The 20,587-nt window shown below is 38.2% G+C and overlaps 1 protein-coding gene across 1 annotated transcript in view; it reads right to left on the bottom strand.

Annotated features, from left to right (window-relative positions):
* Window positions 1–20,587, bottom strand: part of LOC126327647 (esterase FE4-like) — a 68,130-nt gene that overhangs the window by 24,168 nt on the left and 23,375 nt on the right. Inside the window, exons 5-6 of the mRNA XM_049995905.1 lie at window positions 16,969–17,154; window positions 10,024–10,223 (exon numbers count right to left, since the gene is read on the bottom strand). Coding sequence (XP_049851862.1) covers window positions 10,024–10,223; window positions 16,969–17,154 — 386 coding nt within the window. The remainder of the gene's footprint in view (window positions 1–10,023; window positions 10,224–16,968; window positions 17,155–20,587) is intronic.

A 20,587-nucleotide genomic window follows, 5' to 3' on the forward strand; every position in this document is an offset into this window, starting at 1 on the left:
AGGACACTGAACATTTGTCACCTCTCTCTACTATCCACTGCACAAATGCTTGTCATCCTTCCCCATACTCTGCACTGCCAGAGGCATGGTGAGTATGAGGGGGTGGTGGAAGAGGGGGGAGGGAGGGCGGGTGACTGCTGATAGTTCCACCACCATTAGTCTCTAGAGCTTTAGCCAAACTCTTTGACTGGACACTAGTCAACACCATATTGTTCTTGTGTACTGTTTTTTAACCCCCCCTGCAATAGTGTATCATGTAATAAAACATCAATCTTACAATCAAGTGGTGAATCAGTATGTTTTCCAGTGGGTATATGATTGGATTTCCCACAAAATTATAAGACTGAACTTCAACAAAAGTAAAACAAGGGTAATGGAATATAGTCAAATTATATCAGATGATACTGAAAGAATCACATCATTAAATGGGACAATAAGAGTAGTACAGAAGTTGAGCCACTTTGGCAGCAAAATCACTGATGATGGCTGAAGTAAGGAAGATATAAAATGCAGACCAGAAATGACAAGGAAAGCATTTCTGGGACATAGGAATTTGCCAACATCTAACAACAATTTAAGTGTCAGGTATAATTTCTGAAAGTATTTGTCTGAAGGGTAGCTTTGTGCAGAAGTGGAACATGGACAAAAAGCAATTCAGACAAGAACATAACAGAAGCTTTTGAAATGTGGTGCTACAGAAAAATGCTGAGGATCAGATGGGTAGACTGCATAACAGATGGGGAGGTAATGAATCAAATTAGGGAAAAAAGTAATTTATGGTGCTACTAGACTAAAAGAAGGGCTTGATTGCTAGGAAGCATTCTGAGGCATCAATAAGATATCAATTTAGTAATGGAAAGAAGTTCCAGGGATAAAAATTGTAGGCATATACCAAGGTTTTAATAAAGTAAAGAGGTTCAAAGGGATGTAGGTTGTGGCAGGTATGCAGAGATGAAGAAGCTTGCATGGAGAACTGCAACAAACCAGTCTTCAGATTGAAGAGCACAAAAACAGCAACTTACATTTGACATCATCCATCTTTTAGTAGCTGGAAAGAGCAGCATTGTTTAAAGTGGAACAATGTACCAAGTGGAAAGACAGTCCCTTTGGCATCATACTTTCTTAGCTACTTGTAATGTATAAACCAGCAACTCTTTTGTTGTAAAACATTTTCATCTAAGTAACTGTGGTGCATGGGTCAACAAACCCACTATGCAATTTGCAAGTCCAAAAGTCCACAGCCAGCCTTTGATTCACTCACATATTTTGGGGTGTTACATAAAACTGGTATGTCTCAGGTACCAATTAGTTATCTCTAGTTGAATTGCTTGTGAAGTTGCAACACTGTCTCGAAAGTTGGCTATACTGCATTTTATTGGAAAGTCAAGTGCAGCTGTGTCTTCATGCATCACTTGTTGTGAGAAATTCATATTGTTAAGTTGTTACAGAAATGGGGCAGTTTACATTATAATAGTGGATTGATATTTTGGGGTGTTACATAAAACAGACTCCATAAAGGACTGTAAAGAAATGTTTCAAGTGAAGTATCCTCGTATGAAACCCCCCATAATCAGCACTATTCAAGATCTGTGCAACAAATGGAGGGCTGTAGGATATGTTCAGAATGTGCAGAGAAATAGGCAACCAATAGTGAGGACCCCTGAAACTACAGACAGAATTCACATGGACATTACTAGAAGTCCTCGCAAGATGATAAGGAGGTTATCACAGCAGGTTGGTGTATATTGAACATCATGTCATTTTTCATGGAATTGGAAGCCTGTCATGCAAGTGTGACACAGAAAAAAAGAGTTCAGTATTGTAACACACTATTAACATCAACTGCTGACTGTTATTTGGGCCTCTTTCTTTATTTCATGTCAGATGATACCTGGTTTCATTTGTCAGGTTACATAAATTCCAAGAACCACAGATACTGGTCACAGGACAAACCACATATTTTGCATAAAGAACCTCACCCCTCAGGGATGATGGGTATGTGGTGTGTGTTGTTTGGCATGTACATTATTGTCCCCACATTTTCCAATTACACCTTCGACACTGCCAGATATCTACAGATCTTTGACTCTTTCTACAGAAGCAGAGAAGCTGTATGTAGTATTTCGACAAGATGGAGCAACTGCTCACACATCCAATCAAAGTATGGGCTACATGACCAATGTGTACTCTGAAGACAGGCTTGTTGGTAGATACCATTGGTTCCCAAGTCCCCGGACTTAATATTGTGTGATTTTCATTTATGGGGCACAATAAAAAGCAAGGTGTATGCTGACAATCCTTTCACAATAGATGATCTTAAACAGATTATTACTACAGAAATCACCCACATCATGCCTGCAGAATTACAGCATGTTGCTGCTAATGTCATCACATGAAATCAGTGATGCTCAGATGACCATGGTCACCAACTATACACAGATAACTACATGTTTTGTAATGTTACTATTATCTATACTCTTTTTGTTGGTTCATTGTTACTTGAATTTTGGGCATGAGGCATACTGGTTTTATGTGGGACACTGTGTATGATTCAGTACTACAGTATCTTCCCCCAAGGTCCCTAATGCTTCCTGTACCCCCCCCCCCCCCCTCTACTATGTATCCATACACTACCACCCACTCTGGCCCAGATTGCTATTCACCTCAGTGGGGCCACAGTGCCGGGAGATGACACTAGCATTCTCTCTCTCTCTCTCTCTCTCTCTCTCTCTCTCTCTCTCTCTCTCTCTCTCTGTGTGTGTGTGTGTGTGTGTGTGTGTGTGTGTGTGTGTGTGTGTGTGCGTGTGTAGCTGCACCCCATTATGTAACCTGTGGCTAAACAGTATTCTATTAAAAACTGTTAATGCTGAAACACACGTGCGTGTGTAGCTGCACCCCATTATGTAACCTGTGGCTAAACAGTATTCTATTAAAAACTGTTAATGCTGAAACACACTACCCACACGTATGTGCCATCGAAAAAATTATTTCTTGAAAGTCATGCATCATGAGCAGGTTGTGACCCTGCAATCCATGTGACACTGAGAAATAGACCCACCAAATTTTAAAATGATGAGGAAAACTGACTGAACTCATGTCACTTGAAACTCACTCATTTACTTCACGGCAAACATATTTACTTGATCAAGTAGAAAATTACAAAATGTGCCACAAAAGGAAGTAAATAATTTCATGATTGTTTGTGACATGTTTAGCCTGAGAAAGATTATAATTGTCTCAGTGTGTATGGAGAGCCAGAAATCAACTGTAATACACCTCCATAAACAAGATTCTGAGATTTGCCGTTGTCTGTGTAGTTCCAGAGATAGCTAAGTACATGGCATTTCCCAGATATGTATTTATTCCAATCTTCTATTACTACATTTACTCCTTCCCCTCTCTCTACCCATCCACTCCTTCTGTCCTCCCTCTCTGTCCACCTTCTCCATCCCCAGCTCTCTGTCCATCTCCTTCTCTTTCCTATCTCTGTCCCTGTCTTCCTCTTGCCTGTTGCTGCCCATCTCCTCCTGTTTCAGTTCTCTGTTGATTTCCTGCTCTCCATCTTTTTGTCCATCTCTTCCTCCCCCCTCTCTTGGACCATTCCCTCCTCCCCTCTATCTGTGTTCCCTAGGTATGACATAAATTGGTCGCCAAACATTTCCTGAATATAGTGAAAAACTGAAATATATTTTGTATAATATGACTGGTTTTTCTCACTTCCATACATGCAGTTACCAATAAACACCTGTGTGGTGGTATTCAAGATTAATGCAGCTGTCTCAGGTAATGGTGATGGAAGAATTTTCACCACAAATTTCTAGCGAGCAAGTGGAGGACAGATGGCAGTCTATAGTTATTGACCATCAGATTCTTACTGATGATCTGGATTTAATTCTAGACCTTTCTCCACTGTCTCATGAAATGAGGAAGTTCCAATACTGTCCAGTGTGATTCATTCATCACATGCAGATATCAAACCCAGCAGCACAAATGGAGCAATTCAAGTAGAGTAGGCTATATGCCAACACTGAGCCTCAATTTCACCCTTCTCTCATAATCATACAACACCAACATGACACTTCTCTGAAACTTTGTGGCATGTTAAAGCTTTTTGTCAGACTAGAACTCAAATCCAGGGCCTCAGACAACTCTCTTACTGAGCAGCGGGCTATCCCTGTACAGCTCATCACGTGCTGTGACTGCTTTACTTCTACCAGTGCCTCTCAACTACACCCCACTATACAAATACTCATTTCAGTGACCTACACTTAACAGATACACTTAAAGATATATACTTTTAAAGTTCTTTTTTAGAAAGAAGATTATAAAATCAAAATAGTACTGAACATACTTTCTGGAAATAATCTTTTAACTACAGCTCAGTTTGGCTCTTGTAAAGGCTTCACCACTAGGATACAATACATTATCTCAATTCTAGTAGAAATAAACAACAAAAATTACCATGTTGGTATGGTATGTGAGCTTTTCAAGCCCTTGATGGTGCAGAACATAAACTTCTGTTAGGAAAAGAAAAATTGACATGGCGTTAAAAGTTTTCCCTTCTTAACAACAAAAAACGAGAGGGACATATTTCCAAATGAAACAACAGGAATAGGATCACATTCAGAATCCCAGATGGCTCCAATGTAGGGCCCGTACCTGATCTTCTTTATACTAATTACCTTACATTAGTAACATTAGCAGGTGTCAAGTTTGTTTTGTTTGCAGATGAAACAAACATTGCAATAAACAACAATGAAACATAGTTTTAGAAAGATTGGTTAATGAAATTTTCATGGACGTTAATAAAAATTTACTAGCCAATTCTTCATCAATAAACTTTGAAAAAACACGTGTATGGGTTTCAGAGCTTGAAAGAGGTTTTGCCCCCATATATGGATACAATATTATGATATTCTGACGAAGAGGATGACAGTGTTAAATTCTTGGGTTTACAACTTGTTAATAAATTCAGCTTATTTCATTCAGTCAGATGCTTTTGTTCCTTTCACAATCTCTATCACTTCTTCTACTCTGTCCAAGTTAGATCAATCTTGATAACCATTATATCCCCTACTTCTCATTTTCTGTTTCCATTGGTTCTGTTGGGATTTAATACCTCTTCAGAATATGCCTTCAACATCTAGATGATTTTTTGTACATTCCCAGCTTCCTTTCCTTTTTTATTGATCATCTCCAACATGCCTCTCTTCTTAAACTTAACAATCCTGTTAGAGGGCTTTCATATTCCTCTCACGGTATCTTCCATCATTTTTGTACACTCTTTCATCTATTTCCTCTCCTCTTCTGCTACTACTCTCATAGCCACCTTATTTTCACATTGTAGTGAGTTTGGAGATGGTGAAATCAACTGGCATTGTTGGAGTGCACTGGCTTTACTGAGTCATGAGAACAGAATGGAAAAGAAGGACACCTGATGACCAGAAAAATAGAATCATCATGCCAATTTTTGGAAAGGGTCACAGGAATCTATTCCAAATTGATAGGGGAGTTACTTCAATATGTCACACTGCCAAGGTGTTTGAAAAGATTCTGGAATAAGGAGTACAGAAGATAGTAGGAGGATGACTGAGGGGTGAGCAATATAGGTTTACACCAGGAAGTCTGACAGTGGATCCAATACTCTGTGTAAGGCAGCTCCATGAGGGACATTGTGAATATGGTAAGGATTTAGTAGTGGTGTTCCTGGACACTGAAAAGATATATAATAGTGTGAAAAGAAGCAAGACCAAGGTAACACTTTAGAAAAGGGGAACTGGAAGACCAATTGTGAGCAAAATAATCAAAATATATCAATGATGAAAGAATTTTGTGGAAATAAGGAGTAAACAGACTGGATTGAAGAGAAGAATAGTCTGAAGAAAAGGAGCACATTATCCCCTCAGTTCTTTTCATCACTGTTATGGTTGAGATAATGACAAGTAACAGTGTGATTAGGAGATGAAAATACAAAATAGTGTTTGCAGAAAGGTGTGAGGAAATCGAGAAGGAGAGGTACAAGAAACGCTACGTATATGTGAGAAAGTGGTGGGGCATTGTGGATTGAAATTTAATGCAAAGAAGTGTGATATGTTGGTGACAATGAGTAACAAAAGAAGAATAGCAAAGTATATAAGTATTAAGAGTGCAAGTACCAAAGAAAGCAGAAAGATTAAAGTATCTATGGAAGATAATAGAAGACAGTGGGAGAAATAAAAGAATGATAAAGAAATTAGTGAAAGAGGCAGGTAAGCACTTAGGTTCTTGTAGAGTGTAAGAAGCCTGGAGCAAGGATGTATCACCAAAAATCAAACTTATGTTATACCAATCTCCTTATGCTGCAATACTCATGCATGCATCAGAAATGTTGGTAATGAAGAATAGGCTGGTGAGCATCATACAGGCTTGTGAGACAAAATTTAAAAGAAGCAGAACAGGACCTACTAGAATGGATAGAGTAAGGAATGAGACAGTAAGAGAAATAATAAAAGAGAAGCCCACGCAACATAGAACAGAAAAGACAAGATTAAGATCATATGAGCATGTTAACAGAATGAGAAGTGGAAGAATAATGAAACATGTTCACAAAATGATAATAGGAGGCAAAAGACCTAGAAGAAGATGAGATGGATCATTAGGGTGAAGGAATGTGTGATAAGGAAAAGAGAAGACTGGGTCACAGTGGAGAGTGTAATGTGGTAGGAGTTCCCAAAATGAGGGAAAAGCTTCTGTTCTACCCAGACCCAGCCATGGCCTGGACACTGTAGGTGATGATGATGAACAAATTCAACTGGGAGGAGCATGTTGCACAACTACTAAAGCATTAAAGAAATCTTAATTTGCAGTGCATATGTTGATAGGCACAAGTGACATAAAAATATAGCAGCTATACAACTTCTCATACTTTCATTCCATGTCATATGGAATCATTTTTTGTAGTAACTCATTAAGCCAAGCTACAGTTTTCTGAAACCAAAAATGTGTATTCTAATATGAATTATTAGTTTGTAAATTCAACAAGTTCCTGCAGAGACCTGCTCAAAGAACTAAGGATACTAACTGTTGCTTCCCAATATATTTAATTCTTAATGAAATTTGGCATAAACAACATACCTCTTTTTCAAACAGACAGCCCTGTTGAGGGAATCAGTGCAACAATTAACAGGTATAATATTCACAGAAATTTTAAAGCACTTACTTAGATCCAGAAAGGTTTCCATTAATCAGGAATACACACCTTCAATAACTTTCCAGCAACCTTAAAAAATACTAATGAAGTTCAGTTTAAGATGAGCCTAAAGTATTTATTGGTGGCCAATGCCTAATCTACTGAGGAATTTCTTAGTAAAACTGATTGCGGTGTGTACATTAAAAATAATATCAAATAATGTAGAGTATTCTGCACAATCTGATTTCTGCACATCTTTAGTTGGTTTGTTACAAGGGGCAGTCAAAAGAAAATGAGACAGATGGAAAAAAGAAAGCACACCATTTATGATTTCAGACGTAATCACCATAACTGTTAATTCATTTATCGCACTATGAGACAAGATGGTCAATGCCATCATGGAAAGTGTTTGCAGTGGCCTATGGAACTATGATCATACCCAGACATAGACCTCTTCATCTGAAGCAAATCAATGGCTAAGACTGTTGTGATGTTACAAGCAGCTGGTCCGACTGCTGCAGGACAGCATGAATTTGACAGGTCTTCAGTGGGTCAGCGTAAATTTTTGTTGGGGCGGCCAGCTGAGTGGAAGTAAAGGTGACTAGCAAGCCATGAGGCCCAGTGCTCATTGGGGTTTTTCCAGGCAGGAAGAGTGGTGTGTTCTGGTAACATGGTCGCTATGAGCTAATATGGAGGGACCTGTGATTTGAAATGTCGACACTAGTATGATTTTAATGAAAATACACTAACACTTATTACAAGCATGGTAGAGAAAAAGTAAATGACATTTTTTGAACCAGGGCAGTGGGACAAGCTCACTGAACACAAATCCATGCCTCAAGCTTTGACAGTTAGAAAGTAATTGACATTATTATCATTACTGTTTATAATAAATTGTAACAACTGAATCCATCATGGAAGTTACACTCATGATACACCAGATGAAAAAGGATAATTCCTGTGTTATAATGAACAGATCATTTTCCTAATTAAACAAGTATAAAACAGTTGTACTGCATTTTCATTCTGCTGTTATTTCGAGATTGGCTGTCCAAGCATTCAAGCTGTAGTAGTGAGCAGCTAGCATGTGGACTCACAACTTTTTGTATAGTGCAGCAGTGGTAAAAGCAGCATCAACAGTAGCACACTTAGTGCAGACAATAAGTGTAATAGTACATGTTAGTAACATCAGTGGCAGATGATGGCTACATGATACATTGTTGGTATGGCAGTCCACACGGGCAAAGTCACTGAGCAGCAGAAGTGGCATCTACATGGTTCACACATGGGTGACATTACATCAGCACAAAGCAGCAGAGATGGCATCACATTGGCACCAACCTGCAGAGGTGGTGCCTTCATATGGCGTCATATCAAGCAACATGGCATTGGTCCCAAGTATCAAAGATGGTAATTTCACAGAGTGTCATGCAAGGCAAATGGCAGTCCACATTGCAGGCAGTGTTGCATCAGCATTGGACAAAATGCGAGCAGCAGAGGCTGCATACGGTTGTGGGGAAATGCAAGTTAAGTACAGTTGACAGCTGCATTGTAAATTTTTCCCATAGCCAGTCATGGTCGATGAAATTAATAATTTGCGAAGTTATTGTGGGTCAGAGGGTCCAGGGAGTGATATTAGTAGTCATAGCATGCTAGGGAGAAGGAAAGGAACAGGCTGGGTGACAGGAAACGATCTGAATGTGTTTTTCAAAATAGTTGAAATGGAAGGTAATGAGGAAAATACAGTGGGTTTAGCTTCAATGAACACTACAGATAATTTTGAAACAGAGGCAGTCACTCTGTCAGAAGTATAAACAGGCACTGTTTTGGAAATGAGTGGCAGAGCAAATAATAATGAAATTATTTGTAATCAGGTAATGTATGTGGAAATGGAGATAAGTAATGAGGGAAGTTCTTCAGATATTAATGAATGTGTGCCTGCTCAAAGTGAAGCATGTGCTGTTTGTGAGAATACCAGTGAGTATACATGGTGAAAGGTAATGATGTATATGAAAATGCTGTGACTATGCCAGTGGGTGCACCTAATAATGTTGACTTTTTGAGTGGAGTTGAGGTTGACTGCAGTAATGAACATGTTCTTGTTGAGTTTTGTCCTGAGCAAGAAGTTCAGACACATGTTTTTGTGGAAGATAATCAGATGGTTCTGAATAAGATTATTAGTAGTGATTGGATGGGAAAAGAGGAAGCTAAGTATGATGTTAAGGAGTGGGTATCTTCCTGAGGAAGGGGATAAGTTAAAATTTAAAGGGGAAAGGAAAATTGAAGAATTAAGGGATATACAGGATATAAGGGAAGTAGTTCAGGATTTGTTTAAGGAAGATGCAGATAATAATGAAATTATTTGTAATCAGATTATGTATGTGGAAATGGCGATAAGGCTTTCACATGAGCCTGAGGAAGCAGTTGATTTTAAATATCATTTAAAGCTAATGCTCCTTGAAGTAATTAGGGTTAAACCTTTCACTATTGCTGTGGTGAACAAGGAAGCAATAAGGGCCAGAATAATGAAAATGGTATACTGGATAACAGTGTTTATATAATGGACAGAGAGAGCAGGGAAGGCATTGAAGCAGGTATGTTGGAAAGGACTGAATTAAAGAGAGTAATATTGAAAAAGTTCAGCCAATTATTAATGCCAAAGTGGGAAATGTAGAAACTACTGTGTTATTGGATTCTGCGTCTAGTGTGTCACCTGTATCTGAATCATTCTGACAATAGATAAGAAACAGAGGTTTGCTGGAGTTGACTGTGACTGGAGTTAAAATATAGACTGCAACTGGGGGATATAACAAGACAGTAAAGGTGGAGATTTAATTCTTGAGTAAAGTACTTACTTCATCAGACAGAGCAGGTAAGCTTGCTTTCACCAGTTCTGATGCATTGACCGTCATCAAAAACTGCATAAGGTCTGAAGAGTTCTGTGCGTCATATCCTAGGTATGAAACAAAACGGTATGTTCTATCTGTAGCATTTTTATCAAATGCCCATGGGCTAAGTGCAGATCCACTTTGTGCTATAGCACGTTTGAAAAGACCTATGAACAAAAAATAGAGAATTCATTAACTAAACTCGGATACTTTCTTTACCGCTGCTATGCATTTCTGCCAGTATGTCATTGATTTTAGTCACTAAGAGTGCTATTTTTAAGAAAAATAGTTAACACAGTTGTACTAAGATACACTATCATAATATTATTATTAATTGATATAACCGTCACTACTATTCACAGTTTATGCACATTACACTGTTAACTGTAGACACAGTCACCAAAAGTCTGGTTACATATATGAGATAACCTGAAATCCAGGTAAAATAAGAGCATAAATAAACAAATAAAATAACATTTTTGGTTAGCATTAGTTAAATGTGAACAATCCCATTGTGAAATTCAGCTTGGATCCTTAAAATTTTGCCACTCCTATATTTTACAGTTTATGCTTTCACAGTTCCTTCCAAGCTTCATCTACTGTATTCCTTCCAGTAATGATTCTCATGATAGCAGCTGTTTCACCATATCAATATCACTTCAACAAATATGACTGGGGGATTATGCTCTTTAGCTAGCTCCCTCTCCAAAATTCCCTAAAATTGGAACAACAAGTAGTCAATAATTTGTGGAAGAATTCTATTATTACTTGAATGTTGAAACCTTGCAGGCTTCGAGTAGATTGAGGCTGATGCTAGCAGGAACCTAGGTATAGGGGTAAGCAACATGCCCCCCCACCCCCACCCCCCACCCCACCCCACCCCTCCCGCCTCCGCCTACCAAATAGTGTTTTTCTTATTTTTTTTCTTTTTTTTAAATCTCTCTTGCTAAACTTTGGCTGTAATCACTCACACTGGCTGTTACATTGCAAAGCTTAGCAGCAGCAAGAAGAGTCTGTAAGTTATCAAAGCTGAGCAGAACTTTGGCTCCTTACTTGTAATTGGTGCATGTCGATACACCATATTGACTGTCTTATGTCTACGACTGCTACAAACTCTAGTGATCTAAGTGCTGTAACACCATAGCAGCATGGCAGACTCATGTTGTGTGTATCAAATGAAATAGAAATGCCATGCTGAGTGTGTCTGAAAATGAACAACTCTATGATATGCTTTCACATAACTGAATAATGTCATATTACTGACTTGAGCTGTTGGTAAAATACTTTACTTATACACCCTATTTCAGTCATATGACCATCATTAGTTTCATAAAATTATTCACAGCATCATGTTATGTGAAATATAAGGTGATTATTGTCTGTTTTGAAACCACTAGTAAAGCACTATCATCAAATTGTAATATAAATTACAATGTCAGTTGATCATATCTGAGCTATAAAGTGTGCACAGTCATATTAAAACTGTAATCAGCATCAGCATCGCGCAAAGAAGGAAAACTTACTAGCTTTTGCAGCAATTCTTTTCTTAGCTAGAGCAAAATACATAAAGGAAAAGAAAAAAACTGCACACACATACACATGCACACACACACATACACATGCTTGTGCCCCTACACAGTGTCGCACTGGACGGGCAGTGCTAGTGCTGCATTTGGCACGTGAACTAGGTTGTGGTGGGGGCAGTGTTGGGTGGGTTATGTATAGGGAGAGAGAGGTAGAAGCCACAAAGAGTGATTGGGGACTCAAGTCTGTGTCCGTTGGGAGGGGTGAGGGGGGGGGGGCAGGGGGGCTGTATTACTCCAGCTGAAAAAAAAAGGCTTACCCTGAAAGCTAGCAAGTTTCCATCCTTTCTGTTCTGTCTGTACCTATTGATAATTCAACGCTTCTGCTTTTCTCTGAATATATACAGCAGTTCTGCTGCATTCACTGCACAGCTTTTTACAATGAGCTGGCTACACCCAGCTGTCCACCAGATGAATGTCCACCACCAATCCAAAAGTATTCAAGTTCATATCCTCTCTGCTTTGGCACTGGCAATGCAGAATTTTGTGTGCTTTGGATCTATAAATTCATCAGATTTTGTATCAGCTTTGATCAGTGAAATATCATCAGTCGAAGATGATCCTAATTCACAGTGACATAATCTGGGATTAATCTTTATACAATACAGTTTTCTGAGTTCAGGTTGACCAATTTCACTTTCTGTGATATTCTAAGATCAACTACTTTATACAATTGGCTCTATATGCATTTCTTTTTAGCTGCATGTCTTCATTAGTAATGGAGAATAACATAATAATCACACTTGCATGAAAAAAGATTCGCTGTACATTCCAGTTTTAGCCACAACAGTAACAGTTTGATAATGAACTTCTTTTTTCCAATAAGTAAGAAATGGACATAATGAAATTCCTTTCCCATCCTGTCCTATCCATGCACTATCTGTAATGACTTCACTGCCAATTAAATGTACACAGTGATCTTCTAGGCCTTCTTTGTTTAATTTTATGCTTCTTTAATATGTATAACAGAAAAGCTATTAATTAAAGTACTCAATCTAATAATTTAATTTTGACCAAAAATTAAAAGATGAGTGCACAGAAGCTAATGGAATTTTCATTGAAGCCACTAAAATGACAATATGCGGAAATAGCTTGATTTATGTAACTACATAAAAATCATGCAGTTTAGCTTACTGTAACTATAAAAAAGAATTTTTTAGTATCTACTACACATTAAAATACAGTGACACAGAATAATCAGACAGGTATATTTGAATTAATACTTATATAATATATTCATTCCCTTACTGCAAGGAGTACATGAATTAGCATTCCCCTTATGGCTAACTGTGACTATAGGTGACATTTAAAATTCATGTTTTTATACAGCTTAATGTTGTTTCTACCACTTTAACTTTTATTTATTTATTTATTTATTTATTGGTGGTTCCTGGTGTGGGTTCCTGTAGTCATGTCCTAGTTCATGAACCACGGGCAATGTATGGTCCCGACAGTCAGGATACCAGTTACTTTGGAATAAGGCTGGGCATCTCAGACATATTCTGAATCGTGGTCACCTTTGTGCTCATACGGCAAAGACTACCAAATCCACCTGTTAGTCCCTTAACCGTTAGGGGTAAAACTCAATGGGCCTCAGGGCAAGTAAGGCTAGCAACCTGCTTCACCGATACTTTAAACATGATGCTGGCAACAATCAGAGCAAAATGCCTCGGACCTTTGGAGGTGACGGAGTCCCACCTCAAACTGACAAACCAGGGACTCCTAAGATATGACTCGGCAAACAAATGGTAATGAGATGGGGAGCTATTAATATCAATGGGTGCTACTCTGGGAAGAAGGTAGAGCTGGCAGAGGTTGCAAGTAAGATGGGGCTGGATGTTTTAGCTGTTAGTGACATTCGGGTAAGGTGTGAGAAAGAAGAGGAAGTGGGAGAATACAAGGTCTACCTGTCAGGAGTCAAAGCAGGAATAGCACAATGGAGCGTAGGGCTTTACATCAGGAAAGAAATGGAACCCAGCATAGTTGCAGTAAGGTATGAAAACGAACGACTGATGTGGATAGATTTGACAGTGTCTAGCAAGAAAATTAGGACTGTGTCGGTATATTCGCATTGTGAAGGGACAGATCAAGATAAGATGGATAGTTTTTATGAGGCACTCAGTGATGTAGTTGTTACAGTAAAGTACAAGGACAGTGTTCTGCTCATGGGTGATTTTAATGCCAGGATTGGAAATTTGGTAAATTTGGAGAGGATATGCAGGCCAATAGGAACGGAAAACAACTTTTGGATTTTTGTGCCAGTACAGGCTTAGTAATTACAAACTCCTTTTCTAAACATAAGAACATTCACCGGTATACTTGGGAAGGCAGGGGAACCAGATCTGTCATTGACTATATAATAGCAGATCAGGAATTCAGGAAGGCCGTGAGGGACACACGTGTATTCAGGGGATTCTTTGATGACACTGATCATTATTTAATCTGCAGTGAAATTGGGATTGGGAGGCCAAAAGTGCAGGAGGTCAGGTCCATATGTAGGAGGATAAGAGTGGAGAAACTCCAGGATAAGGAAATCAGGCACACGTACATAACAGCGATCTCAGAAAGGTACCAGTTAGTTGAATGTAGTCAATTACAGTCATTGGAAAAGGAATGGACAAGGTACAGGGACACAGTACTAGAAGTGGCTAAAGAATGTCTTGGAACAGTAGTGTGTAAAAGTAGGATGAAGCAAACAGCTTGGTGGAATGACACAGTCAAGGCAGCCTGTAAAAGGAAAAAGAAGGCGTATCAAAAATGGCTACATACTAGAACTCAGGTAGACAGAGAAAGTTATGTTGAAGAAAGAAACAAAGCCAAACAGATAATTGCAGCATCCAAGAAGAAATCTTGGGAAGACTTTGGAAACAGGTTGGAGGCTATGGGTCAAGCTGCTGGAAAACCATTCTGGAGTGTAATTAGCAGTCTTCGAAAGGGAGGTAAGAAGGAAATGACAAGTATTTTGGACAGGTCAGGAAAACTGCTGGTGAATCCTGTAGATGCCTTGGGCAGATCGAGGGAATATTTTGAAGAGTTGCTCAATGTAGGTGAAAATATGATCAGCAATGTTTCAGATTTCGAGGTAGAATGGGATAGGAATGATGATGGAAATAGGATCATATTTGAGGAAGTGGAGAAAATGGTCAATAGATTGCAGTGCAATAAGCAGCTGGGGTGGATGAAATTAAGTCAGAACTCATCAAATACAGTGTAACGTCAGGTCTTAAATGGCTACACAGGATAAGTGAAATGGCCTGGGAGTTGGGACAGGTTCCATCAGACTGGACAAAAGTAGTAATCGCACCAATCTTTAAACATGGAAACAGAAAATATTGTAACAACTACAGAGGTATGTCTTTAATCAGCGTTGTGGGTAAAATCTTCTCAGGTATTGTTGAAAGGAAAGTGCGAGTATTAGTCGAGGACCAATTGGATGAAAATCAGTGTGGGTTTAGGCCTCTTAGAGGCTGTCAGGACCAGATCTTTAGCTTACGGCAAATAATGGAGAAGTGTTATGAGTGGAACAGGGAATTGTATCTATGCTTTATAGATCTAGAAAAGGCATATGACCAGGTTCCTAGGAGGAAGTTATTGTCTGTTCTATGAGATTATGGAATAGGAGGCAAACTTTTGCAAGCAATTAAAGGTCTTTACATGGATAGTCAGGCAACAGTTAGAGTTGACGGTAAATTGAGTTCATGGTTCAGAGTAGTTTTAGGGGTAAGACAAGGCTGCAACCTGTCTCCACTGTTGTTCATATTATTTATGGATCATATGTTGAAAACAAGAGACTGGCTGGGTGAGATTAAGATATGTGAACACAAAATAAGCAGTCTTGCATATGCAGATGACTTAGTTGTGATGGCAGATTCGATTGAAAGTTTGCAAAGTAATATTTCAGAGCTAGATCAGAAATGTAAGGACCATGGTATGAAGATTAGCATCTCCAAAACGAAAGTAATGTCAGTGGGGAAGAAATATAAACGTATTGAGTGCCAAATAGGAGGAACAAAGTTAGAACAGGTGGACGGTATCGGATGCATATTCTCACAGGATGGCAACATAGTGAAAGAACTGGAAGTGAGGTGTAGCAGAGCTAATGCAGTGAGCACTCAGCTACAATCTACTCTCTTCTGCAAGAAGGAAATCAGTACCAAGACTAAGTTATCTGTGCACCGTTCAATCTTTCGACCAACTTTGTTGTATGGGAGTAAAAGCTGGGTGGATTCAGGATACCTTATCAACAAGGTTGAGGTTACAGATATGAAAGTAATTAGGATGATTGCAGGTACTAGTAGATGCGAACAATGGCAGGAGGGTGTCCACAATGAGGAAATCAAAGAAAAACTGGGAATGAACTCTATAGATGTAGCAGTCAGGATGAACAGGCTTACATGGTGTGGTCATGTTACATGCATGGGAGAAAGCAAGGTTAGCCAAGAGACTCACGGGTTCAGCAGGAGAGGGTGGGAGGAGTCGGGGCAGACCAAGGAGAAGGTACCTGGATTCGGTTAAGAAAGATTTTGAAGTAATAGGTTTAACATCAGAAAAGGCACCAATGTTAGCACTGAATAGGGGATCATGGAGGAATTTTATAAGTGGGCTATGCTCCAGACTGAACGCTGAAAGGCATAATCAGTCTTAAATGATGATGATGATGATTTATTTATTGAGTCCTTTGATCATATGTAGTACAGTGTACAGGATGATATTGGACTTATTACTAAGTTCAAAATGATACATATTTAAATAATCATTTTTCAACATGCTACCAATTTCAATATTTGTAGTTCTTAGAATGCTACAATGTTACAAATTACAGTAGCTTTAGTTCTTCACAGTTATTCTGGTCCAAGTATTCCTTTACTGAGTAGAAACAGTGGTAATGTAGATATTCTCTGATAGATCTTTCAAAACCACTAATATTTTGTAAGCATTTTATACTATTTGATAGCTATTATAGAGTTTAAAACCCAGATAGAATGTACCTTTCTGATACAAACTGGTACTGGCTGGTGGTACATGTAAGTTATATTTTATTCGAGTATTATAATCATGTATATCTTTGTTTTTTAAAGTATATTATCATTTCCAATCATACACTTTTTTATGTACATTAGTGTGTCAACAATAAATATACATGGTAGAGGTAGTATATTCAGTGCTTTAAATATTGGTTTGTAGGACTGTCGAGCACCATTCCCTTTGGACTTGTATGTTGAAATTTAATTTATTGATACATTTTTAAACTCTTAACCTAGAGGGTTCTCTTTCCCTTAATCCAAAACTGCTAATGCTTATTGCACATTATATGGTATTATGAAGGTACCTTTTGACTTTGGTGACAGCACATGGTAATGGACAGAGGCTCCTCCAGCACTTTGACCACCAATTGTAATATCATCTGGATTACCTCCAAATGCTGCAATATTCTGTTTTGTCCATTCCAGTGCAAGGACTTGATCTTTCATGCCAAGATTTCCAGGAAGAACTGAATCACCAGTACTCATGAAACCTAAATTTAACAAAAAAATATGGTGTACAATATGAAAGTTTCAGATTTTTGTGTGTTGTAATGAATTATTCTGATCTTAGAAACTGAAGGAAGAAAGCTTAGAATAGTCACTCATTCTTTTTGTTGAGTCGAAAACTTCATTTAATGTGCTGAAGGAATGTGAACATTTCAATACAGTATATTCAGTTTATATGCCAAGGACATTATGTAAGTTACTGAAGTACTATTGGGAAACACATAGCTCCATTTTTCTTTTGAAACAGTAGATGTTTGACATTTCTGTAATGATAAAGAGCATTTTAGATAAATGTAGAAAAAAATTTAGAAAAGAAAAATTAATAGTCCATGAAAACAATGTGAGCCAGCTAGTACATGCACATTCACTATGTGATCAAAAGTATTTGGACACCTGGCTGCAAATGACTTACAAGTTTGTGTGCCCTCCATCCGTAATGCTGGAATTCAATATGGTGTTGGCCCAGCATTAGCCTTGATGACAGCTTCCACTCTTGCAGGCATATGTTCCGTCAGGTGTTGGATGGTTCTTGGGGAATGGCAGCCTATTCTTCACAGAGTGCTGCACTGAGGAGTGGTATTGATGTCGATCAGTGAGGCCTGGTACAAAGTTGGCATTCCAAAACATCCGAAAGGCATTCTATAGGATTCAGGGAGGTCATGACCCTGTGCAGACCAGTTCCTTACAGGGATGTCATTGCCGTGTAACTACTCTGCTAAAGGCCATGCATTATGAACAGGAGCTCAATCATGTTGAAAGATGCAATCGCCATGTCCGAATTGTTCTTCAACACTGGGAAGCAAGAAGGTGCTTGAAACATCAATGTAGGCCTGTGTTGTGATAGCGCCACACAAAACAACAAGGGGTGCAAGCCCCCTCCATGAAAAACATGACCACACCATAACACCACTGCCTCCAAATTTTACTGTTGGAACTACACATGCTGGCAGATGACATTCACCAGGCATTCGACATACCCTCACCCTACCACATTGTGTAGCATGATACATCACTCCACACAACATTTTTCCACTGTTCAATCATCCATTGTTTACACTCCTTACAAGAAGCGAGATGTTTGGCATTTACCGTCGTGTTGTGTGGCTTATGAGCAGCCACTCGACCATGAAATCCAAGTTTTCACACCTCCTGCCTAACTGTCAGAGTACTTGCCGTGGATCCTGATGCAGTTGGGAATTCCTGTTTGATGGTCTCGATAGATGTCTGCCTACTACACATTAAGACTCTCTTCAACTGTCAGTGGTCTCTGTCAGTCAACAGAAGAGGTTAACCTGTACGCTTTTGTGCTGTACATGTCCCTTCATGTTTCCAATTCACTATTACACCAGAAACAGTGGGACAGGGGATGTTTAGGAGTGTAGAAATCTTGCATACAGATGTTTGACACAAGTGCCACCCAATCGTCCGACAACATTCACAGTCCATGAGTTCCATGTAGTGCCCCATTCTGCCCTTTCATGATGTCTAATGACTGCTGAGGTCACCAATATGAAGCACAATGCACTTAATATGAAAACATATGTTTTTGGTGGTGTCCAGATACTTCTGATCAATAGTACAGTTGGCACTGTTACTAATTTTTAGTGCAAGTGCATTATACATTTGTTCACTGTTCCAAAAATATGTGAGTCAATGCAACTCAACTTTCAGCTGTGTCTCCAGAACTGGGAAAAATGAAGCTCTTATAAAAATTCCAAAGAAGAGAGAGTAAATGTGCATTTTTTTCATACTTGATAATACATTCCCAATTAGCAATAAATAACTGGGAGGAATCGAAAGCTAAGACAAAAGAACAATCACAAAAAAAGGAGAAAAGCCAATTAGAAAATAAGATGTATTGAATTCTCTATGCTTTACTGAAGCAAAAAAAAAAAAAAAAAGTGTTTACAAGCAGATTTGAGGAACTGTAATGGCAGATATGTTTAACAATATTGAGGATTTTATGAAACAATAAAAGGTACTGAGTACGTTAAACAGATGAAAAGAAAACAGTGACTAATTATACACACATACTGTGACTATAACAAAAGCAACACTCACTACAATACAACAGCACACTGAGTCATAGGATGGAAGAGAAACCACTAGGTTACTGGCCTACAAGCCACTACCCTACTGGCTACACTAACATACACACAATATGGATACTTAATCATGACATAATTAACAAAACATTCCAACAAATTTTGTGCAATATATTCATAAATGTGCAAAGTGGATAAATGTTGTAAAGTTATCTGCAGAGTGCAAGCAATGTTTATGAAATGACATATTTATTTTTGTGCTAAAATACATGTTTTATTTAAGAAAAGAACATTTTGTAAATAATCATTCTCCCATTTCTAATGCTGGTATGCCTTTCATCTTGATACTAGTAAAAACAGATGTGTCATTTGACTGGTATGTGCCATACTGATCATCTTACTGCTTTTAGTGATATGTTCTAGTTGTTGTCTTTGCAATATGTTTTTGCTAGAATATAAATAGTAAAGTTATTATATTGACCACATGAAGCAGAAATTTTTATACTACAAGAGAAGAGCAACCTTTTTATTTTTTTGAATAATAAATATGATCTTTTGTGCCATATTAGATGACTGAGTGTGCAAGAACGTAATTAATTTACCTAGCCTATTCTGTACCACACACTCTACATTTCATACATAATATGTAATATCTATCTTGTTTGTTGATTTTTACATTACAATGTCCCACATAATCGTATGCAATAATCAGACTCCAAAAAGCATAGTGACTCTCCTGTTCCATTGCCATACTGTGATCACTGATGGTGATTGTTGTTAAAGACCAGAAACCAATGAAGAGGTTTTATTTACATAGTAATAACTTGTCTGTGCTAAGCCGGAGCATAAGTTTTTAGATTTTTTTGTCAATATGCCATCTACCGCTTGAGGATAATGGTAGTCTCTAAAATACTATAATCATCTACGTATAGTACTGATATTCCTATGGCAGTACTTTTCAGTAATTCATTAGTAAAAATGATAAAGAGAAGGGAATATAGATTATAGCCTTTAGGCATATTAGGCTTTACAAGTTGCTCCGTGAACTGTAAAGTTTCATCATGCATCTGCCAACTATGACACTGTACATCTTCCTTGAAAGATAAGATACAAATCCTTCAATGCAAGCAGAGTGCTTTTAAAGTTTTAATCTGCATTAAAGAAAATTTTTTACAGTTCTGCCTGTTTAAACATCCATGCAAGCAGAAAGATATGGGTTAGCACATGTAACAAAGATGATATCATTCATAAACTCAATAAAACAAAAATTACATCCAAGACGATATTATTGAAGTTCTGTTGGATGGAATATTTGTATTAAGTTATGGATTCCAGGCATGGAGATAGCAGGAATGACATTCATCTTGGTTGC

Source organism: Schistocerca gregaria, chromosome 2, assembly GCF_023897955.1.
Source record: "Schistocerca gregaria isolate iqSchGreg1 chromosome 2, iqSchGreg1.2, whole genome shotgun sequence".
NCBI classification, from domain to species: Eukaryota; Metazoa; Arthropoda; class Insecta; order Orthoptera; family Acrididae; genus Schistocerca; species Schistocerca gregaria.